This window comes from Cynara cardunculus, unplaced genomic scaffold (assembly GCF_001531365.2).
Source record: "Cynara cardunculus var. scolymus isolate 2C unplaced genomic scaffold, CcrdV1 Un_Scaffold_1086, whole genome shotgun sequence".
NCBI lineage: Eukaryota > Viridiplantae > Streptophyta > Magnoliopsida > Asterales > Asteraceae > Cynara > Cynara cardunculus.
This window is the reverse complement of record NW_020200678.1, coordinates 20,230-35,482: the sequence shown is the minus strand read 5'-3', so window position 1 is coordinate 35,482 and position 15,253 is coordinate 20,230. Positions and strand designations below refer to the sequence as shown.

Sequence of the window (15,253 nt, the reverse complement as noted above, 5' to 3'; positions counted from 1 at the left end):
CAAAATAGAACCAATTTTCAACTGATTCCTATTTTGGGGAACCAACTTTTAAAATCGTCATTTAAGGGTCTCTATCAAACTTTATGTTTATTTAAGGGTCTGGTTGATCTGTTGAACATGTAACATGTAATTTAAGGGACTCTATCAAAACATTTGGTTGGATTTGCCAAATTTGATTTAAACTTTAATATTGACATAGATTGGTTAGATATAAAAATCTTGAATGTGATATTTAATATTTATTTTTTATTGTATCAATTAATTTTTTTCTATTAAATTGATTTTTTATTGTATTAGTAAAAAACAATTTTTATCATGGTAATTTGGATTTTTTCCGAAAAAATCTTCAATTTGATATCTGAATTAAAAAAAAAGATTTGAAATGAAAAWTAGATTTTATTGCATTAATTTTTGAAAAAAACGAATTTTAGTTATTTTTTTATAATTATTTTGTAAGTTGGTTCTCTAAAATAAGAATCAGGTACAAATTGGTTCTTTAAAATAATTATTTTAAAGATTGATTTCCTAAAATAGGAATTAAGTGAAAGTTGGTGTCCAAAATAAAAATGAGGTGAAATGATCAGAATATCCGAATCATTCTTTTCTAGTGCCCTCGAGGCTCCATCTCACCACTTCATCTTCTCAAATGTTCTTGCAGTCAAATCGAAAAATTAAAAATCACCCACAATTCCCAATTTTCCATCTGGTAATTCTCCATTCTTGTTTTTCTTTCTGAACATTTGGATACAAATTCTGTATATAACTATGTGTTTTTGGATTTTCCTCTCACATCGATCACATCTCTTTTATTGTTCATCACGAAATCTTCACAAACCCTAACGATTGATAACGTGTACGTAAGTCTTTCTCTATAAATTTGGAATATTTGACCTGGTTTGTTCTTCATTTAAACGTATCTGGTAATTGTACATTATATTATTTCTCTATACACATCCGACAGTTTTTTCTGTTCAAATCTCTCGAACATTGTGATATGGTTTAGCGAATTGGGGATTGTGGGTGTTGATTCTGATTTCGAGGGTTTTGTGAAATTTGTTTTGGGACATACTGAATTATGTCACCTGCGGCTCCGATCGAGCCGGCGAAGAAGACATTACCGGAATCGTCATCGTCGGGAGAGTTGTCACCAGAGAGAGCTGATTTGGAGAAGTGTCGCCGTTTTGGGGACCTAAGAGGGGTTCAATGGCGTATAGATTTGGGGATTTTGCCTTCTTCTTCCTCTTCTTCCGTCAATGATCTTCGTCGTGTGACAGCCAATTGCCGTAGAAGGTATTGATTCTCTCCCTACACCTTTGTGTTCGATTATCCCCTGCCAATCAATTTGTCTCGAATTTAAGTTTTAAGTTATAGAGAATATTCATGTTTAATTGCTTATTCATGTTTTAGTTTTCCAACTGATGCCTGTGGTTTTTATATCCGGTTAAATATGATAACTTTGATTTGTTGCTTTTAATCTTTTATTACGTTCTATATTTTCCTGGATTTTGTTGGCGAGGTCTGTAGTTATTTCATTTGTTATTGGCGTCAGGATTGATGGATGTTGGGGTTTATTTTACTTTAGATGAACCAGGTTATCTCTGCTTTATCATTTTGTAAAGGAATTTTTTATTTTCTTGATTTATACAGAGTTTGGCAAGATTCAGTAGTAGGGTTTTGTAGGGTTTCAGGCAATGTTGTATAATCTCCAAGTTTCTGAAGCTAGTTAGGCTTGATGTTCTCTTAGTTATCCAGCATCTTTCTCTGGTTTTATGATTTTTAGGAGTAATATTTGATCTTAAAATATCTTACTTGAAATTAAATGTTGTATTTCAAGCTATGCTGCTTTAAGGAGGAGGCTCCTAATCAATCCTCATATTCCCAAGGATGGAAGCAATTTTCCTGATCTTGTCATGGACAATCCGCTATCGCAAAACCCTGGTATATATATTTCTTTACCTTTTATGCAGATCATTGACATTGTGTTTCTATTTTTTGGAACTTCAGAACTATACTTAGAGTTTGACCAGTAATTAGATTATTTGGTGGGCTTCACCCAATTTTCGCATTTACAAAGATTGCAATATAAGCAAACCCTGAAATCTTGAATAATGAAGCAAGAACTGCCTCATTCATCACCTGGCTTCTGATTATTTTCTAGTACTTGATCGTGCAATAATGTAATGCAGATAGCATGTGGGGCCGTTTTTTTCATAAAGCTGAGTTAGAGAAAATGGTTGACCAGGACTTGTCACGCTTGTATCCTGAACATGGTAGCTACTTCCAGACGCCTGGGTGCCAAGGCATGTTGAGACGGATTTTGTTGCTTTGGTGTATTAGACATCCAAACTATGGCTACCGGCAAGGTAATGTATTCTTTTGATTTGAATCGTCTCTTTCCTCTATTAAACTAGTTATGATAGAAGGTTAGTCAGGTTTAATCATTTAGGAATATGCATGGCTATAATGCAAAAAGCCAAAAATGCATGCTGTTGATGGGAGGATACCGTTACAACTTGGCTTAGAAACATATTTGAATCATTTAAACATAAAAAATAGAAAGCACACCATGTCATAAGTTGTGAAATAAAATGAGTTTTGGTTGTGTTTTGCTGACAATGAAAATAGAACTTGTTGCTATTATCCCCACATTGTGTGGCCGATACTAATTTCTGATCTTTTTATTTGTAAATGATGGATTGTTTGTTTATATATACGCTAGCACATTCATGAATTTAGTCCATTAGACTGCACTAATTTGTGCAGTTCTCTCTCCTGTAGGAAAATAATTCACCTGTCTCTCTCTCTCTAGTCTGATGTAGTGCCTTCTTTGGAGTTGATCATAGATGCATTTGGTGTCCGTTTGTTCATTCATTGTGTGTACAATTTGCGCTCTAATCTCTTCAACAAGATAAGTTTTTCATACGTTGAGATTTTGTTTAAGACGTTTTCAGATTCGGAAGAGTCTCAAAGTTGACTTCTTATGTAAATGTTTTTTTTTTTCTTGTTTACCTTAAGAAAAGAGGGGGGGGGGGGGGGGAGAGCGTGATGGCAGTGTTGGAAGAAAGATTAACACATAGATTTGGAACTTGGTAAAAAGAAAAATTAAGTCTGCACATTATACATAATATCATATTGCTAATTTTGATGTGGGTTTGTATCTGTATGCTTATTATTTTTATGTCATAAAGAATTTTAATTATGTTTTAAGAATGTTGTGTATATTAACTTATTTGCCACAACCTCTAAAAATTACCTCTAAGTTAAAAGGAATGTGTTTTACGAACAAATTTGTTCAAAATGGATTTTTGTGGCTTCAGAGTGAATCATAATGTGTTCTAGTCAGGTTTTGTTGGATGATTTGTCTCTTGTTTACTTTGCAGGGATGCATGAGCTTCTGGCTCCACTTCTATATGTTCTCCAGGCTGATTTAGAGCGTCTTTCTGAAGTGCGAAAACAATACCAAGATTACTTCACTGACAATTTTGATGGTCTATCATTTAATGAAACCGACTCTGCTTATAAATCTGATTTGGAAAAAGGTTCTCCACATATGGAAGATGCTATTAAAAACCAGAAGGACCAGGTTAAGGATAATTACCTTAACGAACTGGATCCTAAGATACAAACCATTATTTTGTTTAGCGATGCATATGGGGCAGAGGGGGAATTGGGTATCGTTTTATCCGAGAAATTTATGGAACACGATGCTTATTCTATGTTTGATGCTTTGATGAACGGAGATGGTGGTGCGGTTGCGATGGCAAATTTTTTCTCACATTCTCCTTTGAACGGACCACAAAACGGATTACCCCCTGTATTAGAAGCATCGTCTGCTTTGTACCACTTGCTCTCTATAGTTGATTTATCTTTATACACGCATCTTGTTGAGCTTGGAGTTGAACCACAGTACTTTGCTCTTCGCTGGTTAAGGGTTCTTTTCGGACGTGAGTTTGCCCTCGAGGACCTCTTAGTCATCTGGGATGAAATTTTTGCGCTTGATAACAGTAGATTAAGTGGAGGTTCTGAACATGAATCCGAAGTCAGCTATGGGGTCTTGAAATCGTCAAGAGGAGCCTTCATTTCAGCACTTGCTGTTTCAATGATACTCTATTTGCGATCTTCAGTTCTTGCAACCGAGAATGCTACTTCCTGCCTTCAAAGATTGCTGAACTTTCCAGAAGATGTCAGTCTTGCGAAACTGATCAAGAAAGCTAAATCCTTGATGACTCTTGCAATTGATGCTATTAACTCGAAACCAGTGGGGGTTAGAGGTCAAAGTCTTTCGTCTGATCTCGTTGCTCCTGGAAGTCCGCGCAGTTTGGTGCCAGAGAGCTATTGGGAAGAAAAGTGGAGGGTCTTGACCAAAGAAGAAGAACAACGAAGGCAAGCTACCCCACAAAAACTAGTTCAAAACCGCATTAAGGGTTGGTCAGAGAAAGTGAAGATGCGTTTATCAAGGACTGAATCTGCCTGTCTCCTTTCAAAGGTAAATCACAAAATTGTGGACCGTTCAAGATCACCCATTAGGAAAAACTTGCTGGATGATCTAGCCCATCAACTGGGCTCAGAAATAGATGAGAAATTAGCAAGTGAAGATGACTCTAAAGTGCGGTTTTCAAGCGTAAATGGAGGCAGTGAAGAGAATTCATCCATTTTCTCTGACCCTGTAAGCCCAAGATGCTTTGCTATTAATAATGATCATGGGAATGAGACCGAAAGAAGCAGTGTGGCATCCAATTCTTCAGTTATCGGGAACCACCCAGCAGCTCTGTATAGTGCTACTGAAGAAGTTGCTTCACCTTTACCAGTCTCGGATCCCCCCGAAGATATGTTGTTTAAGGAGGTGCAGAATGATTGTACTAAAGAAAGGGCGGTGACAAATTTGAGAGAGAGAAGACTTCTAGCCGGGAAGTTTCAGTGGTTATGGATGTTTGCAAAAACCGGGCCCGAGGGATCAGCGGAGAAAGGTGTATGTACATCTGAGTCTTCTATTTCACCCGTTACTGAATGTAATCAGAAAAACGCGGTGCCATCTTCTTCTACAACAGATGGGACCAGCAAACCTGAAGCTGTTGATCAGAATAATATGTCATCTTTGAAAGATGTTGCTCGTTCCATGCTAGAACATATTGAGGTATTACATACTTCCATTTAATGTTAACACTACAACATAATTGGCTTTATAGGACGCCAAAGATGTTTAGATGTCCTAATAGACTACTTTATAGGCTAAACTCTAAACTCTCTGTCATGCATGGATTTACAAGGCCCAAGCTCATCATCATGTTTAGATATTCTAGAATAATCTGGGTGGTAAGTAGTATAAAAGGTAGGGGAAGGGTGTAGAAGGGGGTATCGAGAAAATTAGTGAGTATCACTTTGGGAGAGTGCTAACCTCTCGAATGCTACTAATTCCTTGTTTACCTTTCAATTTAGAGCCGACTCATTTGCCTTCTGTGATCTGTTTGTTCATAGATTGATAGTTTGATTCATAACACTCTCCCCAACTAGGATTTGAATTTATGACCAGTCGGTTAACAGCCTACCGTTCTACCACTGAGCTACCTCAGAACAATGGACTTAAGGAAGCCAACTTGTTCTCTGGACCAACATATGACTGAACAAAGAGAGTCTGTCACCTTCACAGACACTGCGAAAGAGTTTATAGGACCAAACAATTATGCATTTCATATAAAGGTGTTACAATTAGGGCTGTAAACGAACCGAACGAACACGAACGGAGGCTTGTTCATGTTCGTTCGTTTAACTTAACCGAACAAACGAACGAACACGAACGGTAAACGAACGAAAATCTTTGTGTTCGTGTTTGTTCGTTAGAAATAAGGTGTGTTCGTGTTCGTTTATGTTCGTTCGTTAACATGCTAAACAAACGTAAACGAACGAACGGGCTAAACGAACATAAACGAACGGGCTAAACGAACATAAATATATATTACTTGAATTCAAAGTAAATAAATAAAAAATTGTATATTAAATTTAATATATAAACGAACATAAACGAACATAAACGAACGTAAACGAACGAACATAAACGAACATAAACGAACGTAAACGAACGATAAATGAACGAACGTAAACGAACGGTAAATGAACGAACGAGACTCTTGTTCATGTTCGTTCGTTTAACTAAACGAACACAAAAAATTGTTCATGTTCGTTCATTAATTAAATAAACGAACATAAACGAAATTCCCGCCGAACGGTTCACGAACGGTTCGCTGAACGTTCGGTTCGTTTACAGCCCTAGTTACAATAGGATGAAATGAAGTTTTTAGGACACTTTTGAAATAGATGTTATATTAGTTTTTTTTTTTATTAAGACACCATTGAAAAGTGTCATATGTACAAATATTTTTATTAGACATTTGTTTTTATAAGATGTGTTCTCAAATAATGACATAAAAAGACTAATATAGGACTCCTTATTTCAAAATTGTCCTAAAAACTTGTTAGGACGTCCAAATGGTTCATATCAACTTACTGTAACGTCTTTACATGACACAAGTGTTTGGGTCTATAAACTTAAGTCCTATAAAGAAGTCTATTGGAACATCCAGACTTTTTTATCGTTTGATGTTGTTATAGTGTAAGCAGGTCAAGATTGTTTTATCGTTTGATGTTGTCTTCTAATATGGTTTTGTTCTCGAATTCCTCTTGTATTACAGGTGATTGAATCTGTTCTCGAGCAACAAAAAGCTCAAACAGAACCTGTAGCAAAAATTGCTTTGGTAGGCCGAGGACAGATTACAGCCATGGCAGCTCTCAAAGAGCTTCGTAAGATTAGCAACCTTTTATCAGAAATGTGAGGTGATTTCTTCTTTACATATCGTATACATATATATTGTGATTATGATTTTTGAGAGTGCTCTAATAAACGAGTTTCTTCGTTTTGTCATGGCCTCCCTCGTAGTTTAGGTTACAAAATTTTTCCTCACAAAGGTTGATATGTAAATGTAAATATACTTGTATCATATTAATCGAGAAAATTGATTGGTCATACTTTTATCATATTTTCAGAAAGATAAATTCTCAACAGGTTATCAAGTTCCAAACACAGTTTAGATTAAACCACTCAAACAATCTCCGAAGTAGGATCTGGGGTTAGGATATATGGAGGAATTCCTTTTTACCCTAAGAGGTAGAGACTGTTTTAGTTAAACTCCTTCCCAAACCGTAACCCTATCCTGTCATGTTGCACACATCACTTTCGTCGAACCCACGTGTTGGTGTAAAAACACCAACTCTAGGTGTACATTCGACTCTGATTTGGTTTCTGGCCATGGCCGACTCATAAAGATGAAAATTATATCCATCTTCAGTATCACCATCTTTCAGGATTTCAATAATTTTGGAGGGTTTGGTCGTAAGCGACGTTCCATTCGGTAAGGGTGCGTTTATGGCGACAGCGAGGCAAAGTGGTGAAATAATTATGGAAGGTTTGAGGTTTTAGTTTCACATGATTAGCTTAGTATTTTTTCCATCTCCCTTGTTTTTGGTAGGACAAAAGATTATATTTTTGTCCCACTTGATCCTCTCCATTCCGGTCTAATTCTTGCGCCACACGTGGGACAATAAGTTTTTGTTTTGACTTGTCCAATCTGCCGTGCTACCAAATGCACCTAAAAAGCATACGCTTGCTCCAATGGCATGGTGTTTTAAGTGAACACCACTTCACGTTCTTTTGTTGAACATTTATTACGTTTGAAGAACATTCAATTAGGATCGGTTGAAATTTAGAAACTATGATACAAACAAGTGAACAACAGAGAAGAAAAGCAAACAATTGCATCATATAAGTCGTTGCTCTTTATGCCGTTACTAAATGTGAAGTCGAACTTTATCAAAGGCATGCTTTCCCGCCATCGTAAGTTTAGTCTGCAACTCCAGATATTCGCTATATTTCATCGGAAGATAGCCAGGGAGATTGTTTTCACCATCTACAAGCCTTGATGACGGACCAACGATGGTGTCAAGTGATGGGCCGTTGGGGTTCACAAGTGTGATCCTTTTGCGTTCATCCTTCACCACAGTTCGATGCAACTTACTCTTGTATTTTCCGTTGCTAAAAATCTGTCAAAATATTTTTATTGTCAAATTATCGTAGTCTTTCTCAAGAAACAATGTCGTGTTCATTTAGGGTGTGCTTGGTATACAGACGAGACTAGATTTGGACGGGACGAATAAGAAAGAGGTAGGCGAGTAAAAAAGTTGATAGGTTTTTGGGATTTAATTTGATATGAGTACTTTAGTAGTTTATCCATCTTGTTACATCTACCATATTTTTGTTCAACCTATTTTAGTGGGACAGACAAAATGCATCTTTGTCCCACTCAAAATCGTGTACCAGTATAATGTTTTTGTCAAACGTGACAAGTTTTGTATTGTCCCGTCTGGCATACCAAACACATACTTAGTTCCAACTTAATTACCTCGAGATGATCCGAATTGAGCACCAAGAACGCGTTTGGAACATCACTCATACTCACCCATTTCCCATTAAGAAGAACTTCAAGACCTGGAACACCGTTTTCGTAGAGCAGAGTCAGTAGTCCGTGGTCTGTATGCGGCATCAACCCTCGTGGAGTATCAAACTCTGCTAGAGAGGGATAGTAGTTGATCGCTAACAATTGAAATCCCGAGTCCAAGTTCAGTTCTTCGTACATGTACGATGCTTCAAACCCTAAACTCTCTGACACTCCTTTCACCAATTCCATCGCTACTGTTCTTGTCCTTTTGACATAGTACGATGCAAGTTCACTGGTGCAATCCATAGATCCAGTAAAAAATAAACCAAAAGAAACCAGTATATCTCACATGAAAATGTGGTCTTTGGGGTCTGGGGAGTAAGATGTATGCAAACCTGACCTCTACTGCAAGGGATAGACTTAGGGGTTTGTTTACTAAACACTTGCCACTTCTTACCGATTGAACAAAACATATAGTCTCTTACCGGGTAAGAGATGTTTACCTGATAAGAGATGATAATCTTACAAACAATCTTACCGTGTCATTTTTGTTAACCGAGAATCTTACACAGTAAGTGAGGGTGGTGACTTTTGCCCAATTAGGCGTACAATACGAGTGACACTTATACTATGCTATTTTGATGACCGGGAATTTTAACCGGTAAGATAAGTGAGGGTGGTGACTTTAACTCGATAAGCGCTTATGGTAAACAACCCCATGGAGCGGTTGTTTCCTTGTGAAAGAGTGTACCTGAAACCCGGAGGTTTATAAGGACAATGAAACTCGGGATGAACGATGAGCCGAAGATACTCTCTCCACAACGAGTCTTTATATTTGTTGACAGGATTGAACCCGGTGCTGCATCTGATGGGATCTAAAACTCCAAGGGCTGCAAATTCGACCTTTTCTTCTTTTGTCATATTGAAAAACTCATTTGATGCATTCATCATCTCGTGGATGAGAGTCTCCGGTATCCCGTGATTCACCAGCTTACATAACCCGAAACACAAAACACAAAAGGCAAATCATGGGCCATAAACCGTAAAAGGATCGAAAATGAAATGTTTACACATACATACCATGAAACAACCCCAGTCTTGACAGGCTTTCCCAAGATCATGGACAACCTTAGAACGGTCATCAGCAGTGCCTATGGTAAGTAAGGAGTAGTCAATGACGGGCGTCGAATCTTGTAGCAGATCCACGGAAGTCGGCTCACTATTTAAAGCCATTGGTTCGAGATCAAGTAGGGAGGGAAAATTCTTTGTAAAATTCAAGCTAAAAGGATACACAAATATATGTGTTCTTGAGCGAGGTTAGAGACTTCATTTTCTAGCGTGCTTGCATTGTTTTGTTTGGTTTCGTTGACAATGTTGTGATCACGACATTTAATTACCACTTGTTTATGTAGTTGGTTGTTTTCTAAGGCTTATTATTTTCTATCCATGATAATTTGTGTTTATGTAGAAAAAGACCTTCTTTCTACTTTCATTTAAATATTATTTTTCGAAAAAAATAGTGACTTCAATGATTATATTATTTTTCAAGAAGAATGCCTTAGAAGTGTTCTCAATCTCGTTTATTTTGATGGTTAAAGATTTATACTACATCATCTTGAAACCCCGATTATTAAAAATAAACATCTGAAAAAACGATATTCAGGAAACGAAAAGTTAAAAAGGATGATGTTAGGTTTTCATTAGAGAAAGTTGGCATCTGGTTTCTTTTAGGTAAAACTATACAGGCTCCACCTCACCTGAATTGTCAAATAAGTTGTGCGGCATGATTCTCACTAATCAAAGTAACATAGCAATGTTTTTGATAGATACCATCAATTTTTATCAGTAAATAAATGTTTTGGTAGGATAAGAGTTACCATCGTCAGTTCAGTTATCCGGTAATATTCTCAGTCAGCAAAATGATAAAATAAAGTTGTTTACAAGGTCCAAATGTCTATACCCGGTAAATGCCAATATATGTTTACTAAACTACTCATGAGTTCATGTTTCTATTTGTCGTTTGAAATAAGACTTCTATACATGCAATATAAGTTGTGTTGTTAAAAATATGTTGTAGAACGAAAATTCCGAAATCGTACTTCGTTCTATGGAAACTCTTGATAGATACTATGATGTAGAAAAAGAAGATAGAATTTGGTGGATTTAACAAAACATGTACCAATTACTAAAACGTTTCTTTTATTAGATACATTTTGCGGTATTCCATCGTTTGCTTATTTTTAGTCCAAGCATGATATTGTTAATCATAGTCCATTGTATTCCTTGATTTTTGCAATAATAACTAAGTGTACGACTTGTACCATACACTTAGAGATGCACTTAATGTCTCAACATTTTGTTAAATACGATATTGATGTATGGATGGTAGTTACAACCATTAAGAATAAGGTATGTCAAAAATTGAAACGTTGCAAATTGATGTTTTGATGACATGGTTAATGCATCATTAAAATAGTGTCGCAACAAGGTTAGAGTTAAGGTTGGGTTTAACGCTGAAGCTTTGATGAGTTGATCAAAAGCGTAGGTCAAACTAAAAAATATTTTTATCCGAGTCAAAACACAAGTATTCTTTTTAACAATACAACCTCTTTAGCAGTTATTGTATAAAAATTTCTAATAAAAATGAAAGACGTAGATTATTTGTTTTGTTGCTAAAAGTAAATATAAATACTTATTACAAGACTAAGTAAAAAGAAACATCTTTATAAATACAAAAATTCAATATCAACAACAAATAACTGATTAAGATGAATTACATAAAAAAATAAAAGATATGATTGAATACTGATAGCAAAATTGTTTGAGTTCTCACTTCCCTTCCTATCCTATGCATTCCTCAACTCAATAACACTACCCAATTGGTATACCAAAAGAAAGAAATAAAGGGATTAGAATGTAAAAAGAAAAAAGTGAAGGGGCCTAATAGCACAAACAACAAAATACAGGGTGTAATAGTGTAGTTGCTTATGTCTCCTCCTCACAAGTGGGAGAACTTGGTATTCTAACAAATCTCCCCTGCAAAAACAACAAATGAATCCAATAATGTTATAAAGAAGCAAAAGTTTACCATTTTAGGGATTCTAACATTTGTGGATAAGCGGTACTTGTTTAGCCCCCTTTCTATACTCTTAGATAATTTATGGACATCTAGTTTCTTTTTAAGAGGTATTCGAATCCCACATCGATTAGACTTCTATTTCTTCTTCATATATGATAGAATCTCTATTCTCTTCTTAACGACTTTATAGGGGAATAATCTAATGGGTAGTTCCACATTCTCACAACTGTTGTTGGAAATAGTTTGAAAGATTATATCAAACCAATGAAATGCAATTAAAGAATCGTAATTTTTTTAAAAGTATATAATATTTATATACGGCAAATGCAACAAATAAACTCCTAGGAAGCCAAAGGTTACGATACCACTAGGCCGAAGGCCCTTTGGTAAAGAATCGTAAATTGATGGTAAGTAAATCGAGGATGAAAGAAGTTCTAATGAAAAAGGTTGCAGCAAACCAAAGGATTTTATTCGAAATTTTACTAACCCAAACTGGATAATATTATGGGTCATCAAAATAGCATGGTATAAGTGTCTTTCTCGATAAGCAAAATGAACTGGTAAGGTTGTTGCTAAAGACTATTATCTCAAATCGAGTAAGGATTCTTATCCGATAGTTACCCGATAATAAGTAGTAAGTTAGTAAACAACCCCTTAATTATAGGGGAAAAAGAGAGAGAATTCGATGATATGTAGAAAATAGATATTATATGTGGAAACTGCAACAATAAGACATTGTCGTGCTACTTCAACACTTATTATTGGACATTTATACTATTTTTGTTTAGTTTAGTTGGTCATAATCATTGTTGCATGCGAGTTTGTCAATTTTTGTAGCTTAGTTATCTTTTGTTGTTAGGACTGAATTTTAATGTTAAATTGTATTCGTCTTGAAAATTTATAGTCTATAATAATATAGATAGTGTATTTGACTTTGTTAATCATATTGACTTTGACTAGCAGACCCTATATAAGTTTTGTCCTTTAGTGTTATTGGGTGTGAGGAGAGCTTCATTGTAAAACATACTTTCAATTGAGAGATTGAATATACTTTGACTTGTTGACTTTTCCTCTCAACTCTCCTTCAAGTGTTCTTGAATATTCATGAAGAATGCCATTGAAATTCATGAAGATACATGAAGATTGATCATATTGTAGACTCACAATTGGTATCAGAACAAGTTATGCAAAGAAATCACGAGAAGAAATCACTGATTTGAAGAATTTTTTGTAGGAAATTTTCTAGAGTTTATCGTGTTCATCTTATGTTCATATTCTTAACAGTTTGATCCGAAAAAATTTCAAATCTTTGTGTTTTGGTGTTAAAAGCGTGATCAAAGTGTGCGTTTTTGGATCGTAAATCTTTGTTATTCACAAGTTTTTGTGTTTTGATCATCGGTTTTCAAGATTTGCTCAATTTGTGGATTTTAATTTTTTTTTTTTTGTGTTCTTAAAAAGTTTTCAAAAAGTCAATTTTTGATCCAAAATGGTGTTAAAAAGTTGAGTCTTTTTTTGTGGTGGTGGTGGTGTTGTGTTTTGATTGAATTTCATTCTTAATCGTTTGTTGTTTTGGCAGATTTCATACTTGGTATTTTTTTTGGTCTAAAATCGCCCAGCCCCTTTAGTCTAACTCTGCCATAGTTCATTGCTCAAGCATAACACCTCATCCGTATTTGATTGAACTTGGCCTAAATCTCACACCTCACTAACTATACTTAACCTACACCTCCTGCTGTCTCATTCGTATTCAAGTTCATCGCACAAGGAGTTTGGTGTTTTGTTTACATTGTAATCCGAACATAACTCTGTCCGTACTTGGCTAAATCGTTCAAAGGATCAATCGGTGTTAGTTAAAATCGGTCACAGGCCTAACCGGATTTGGCTATCCTTTTCATCACACTGTCCGATTTTACTTAAATCGCTGCCTACCTTGACCGATTTTCACATAAATCGGACACCATCTTGTCTGAGTTCCATCTGTATCGCACAGCCTGTCAGATTCAAGTTTTACCTCGCACATAGTTTATCCGGATTTCAAGGTCATCGCTCAACATCCTGACAGTATTCGACTTTATCTCGCACAAGGGTTCACCCGATTTAGGTTTCCTTGATAACTCTTAGTCACAAACCGGTCATTATCGCTTAATCCCCGTGTTCGGATTTGTTCATCGATCATTTACTTAGTCACATTTTTCAACTATTGGACAACCCCGGACAAAGAGCCGTCCGGATTAGGCTCCCTGGATACCGTCTTGGTCACAAGTTCTCTTTCTAGCATGCCTTCCTCGGACAAGGCTGTGTCCGTATTTGAGCTTCTTCGACCAAAGTTGTTTGCTCGCATCCAGCTGTTTCACCCGGACTTGGCTAAATCGTACAAAGCCTTGTCCGTATTTGTTTTTAAATCTCTCAAGATGTCCGGTTTGTAAATTTGTAGTGTAAATCGGATGTAGTTGCATCCGGTTTTGAGAATTGTTGAAGTGTAAATCGCATAGCAGCCTCATTCGGATTGTGTGACTCGGCCAAGCAATTGTGTGACTCCTCGGCCAAGTGATTTTCATTTCTCGATTATCATTTTTGGTCGTGATCTGTTTCATCCTTGCACATAGCTTTGTAAAGATTTGGCTACATCGTGCAATACCCGTGTCCGAGCTAGTCTTCTCGGCCAGCAATTAGTGTTTCTCAGATACCCTTTTGATCATATTATTCTCTACCTCAGTCACTTTTTTACCTTGATATCATCCTCGTTTACCACTTTGTTTTACCTGTTTTTCTTTAAATTAACTGATTTTTGAGAATTTGAACTGTTTTTGAATTGTTTTGAACTGTTTTGAGATTTTCGATCTGTTTTGTGTCGTGTAAACTGTTTTTGATCAATTTTAACTGTTTTTGACTGTTTTTAACTGCTTTCAACAGTTTTTGACCCTTTTTACTGATTTTTAACTGTTTTCGCTGATTTTCTTATTTTTTGAACAGTTTTTTGAGTTTTTCTGAGATTTTTTAGCTTACTGATTTTATCTGAAATTTTTTATTGGTTTTTGATTTCTTTGACTGATTTCGTTCATTGCATAAGATTCTTTGATCAATCTTGAAATTTTGAAATGACGGCTTTTCTTGAGAAGGAGAATAAAGAACTGAGAGTTAAGATTTCTAAGTTGGAAAAGAGCGTAAAAGATTATCAAGACAAATACATAAACATGTTTGATGAAAATCATGCAGATAAGAAATTTATTAAAGATCTGCAAAGAGAGAAAATTCTGAAGAAGGTTTCTCACATGAGATTAGCGAACTTGAGAAAACCTTGGATGCAGCAAGAAAATAGTTAGATGATGAGATAAGCAGTTACAATAAGATAAAACAAGATTTAGTCAATAAACTTCATAAATCTGAAACTGAACTGCAAACTGAGAGGAACTCTCCAGAAAGGAAACATACAGAGACTGAGGACTTCACAGAGAAATTTCGTAGGTCTGAGAGTGGTTTGGTTGATATAAGTAAATTATTGGAACTAGAACAGAAAAAAGTTTTAGAAGTTGAAAGAATAGTTTTTGAAAAAGAGAAGAAGAGAATGTTTAAATTAGAGAAAAGATTTAATTCTGAGAGAATATCTTTTGATAATAAGATCAACTCGCTGGAATAAAATGCCAAAATGCTTTTAAATCAAACTTCTGATTTTGAGCAACTAATCATC

General features: G+C 35.7%; 2 protein-coding genes across 3 annotated transcripts; one reads left to right on the top strand and one right to left on the bottom strand.

Annotated features, from left to right (window-relative positions):
- Positions 1-691: 691 nt before the first annotated feature.
- LOC112502224 lies at positions 692-7,028 on the top strand. Of its 2 annotated transcripts, XM_025106077.1 has the most exons (6): positions 692-853; positions 962-1,290; positions 1,835-1,938; positions 2,187-2,363; positions 3,381-5,134; positions 6,687-7,028. In XM_025106077.1, the coding sequence occupies exons 2-6, from the start codon at positions 1,076-1,078 to the stop codon at positions 6,825-6,827; spliced, it is 2,391 nt and encodes a 796-aa protein (XP_024961845.1). In that variant the 5' UTR covers positions 692-853; positions 962-1,075; the 3' UTR covers positions 6,828-7,028. The 2 variants fall into 2 exon arrangements, with proteins under 2 accessions (XP_024961845.1, XP_024961844.1); XM_025106076.1 differs by having other exon boundaries at positions 692-1,290.
- A 627-nt stretch (positions 7,029-7,655) lies between these two features.
- LOC112502226 (protein DMR6-LIKE OXYGENASE 2-like) lies at positions 7,656-9,794 on the bottom strand (the record flags this gene model as incomplete). The annotated part of the gene is made up of 4 exons (XM_025106079.1): positions 7,656-8,091; positions 8,451-8,778; positions 9,238-9,476; positions 9,567-9,794. Coding segments are annotated over 4 exons (1,047 nt in total), but the record flags the coding sequence as incomplete, so codon positions are not given.
- Between the last annotated feature and the right edge of the window lie 5,459 nt (positions 9,795-15,253).

What these genes read in the sequence shown, in the direction of transcription:
- LOC112502224 (XM_025106077.1), top strand. Translation starts at nt 1,076, where the DNA reads ATGTCACCTGCGGCTCCGATCGAGCCGGCGAAGAAGACATTACCGGAA. An exon ending in TCCGCTATCGCAAAACCCTG is followed by an intron (nt 1,939 to 2,186) that starts GTATATATATTT and finishes AATGTAATGCAG; the next exon opens with ATAGCATGTGGGGCCGTTTT. An exon ending in AAACTATGGCTACCGGCAAG is followed by an intron (nt 2,364 to 3,380) that starts GTAATGTATTCT and finishes TTTACTTTGCAG; the next exon opens with GGATGCATGAGCTTCTGGCT.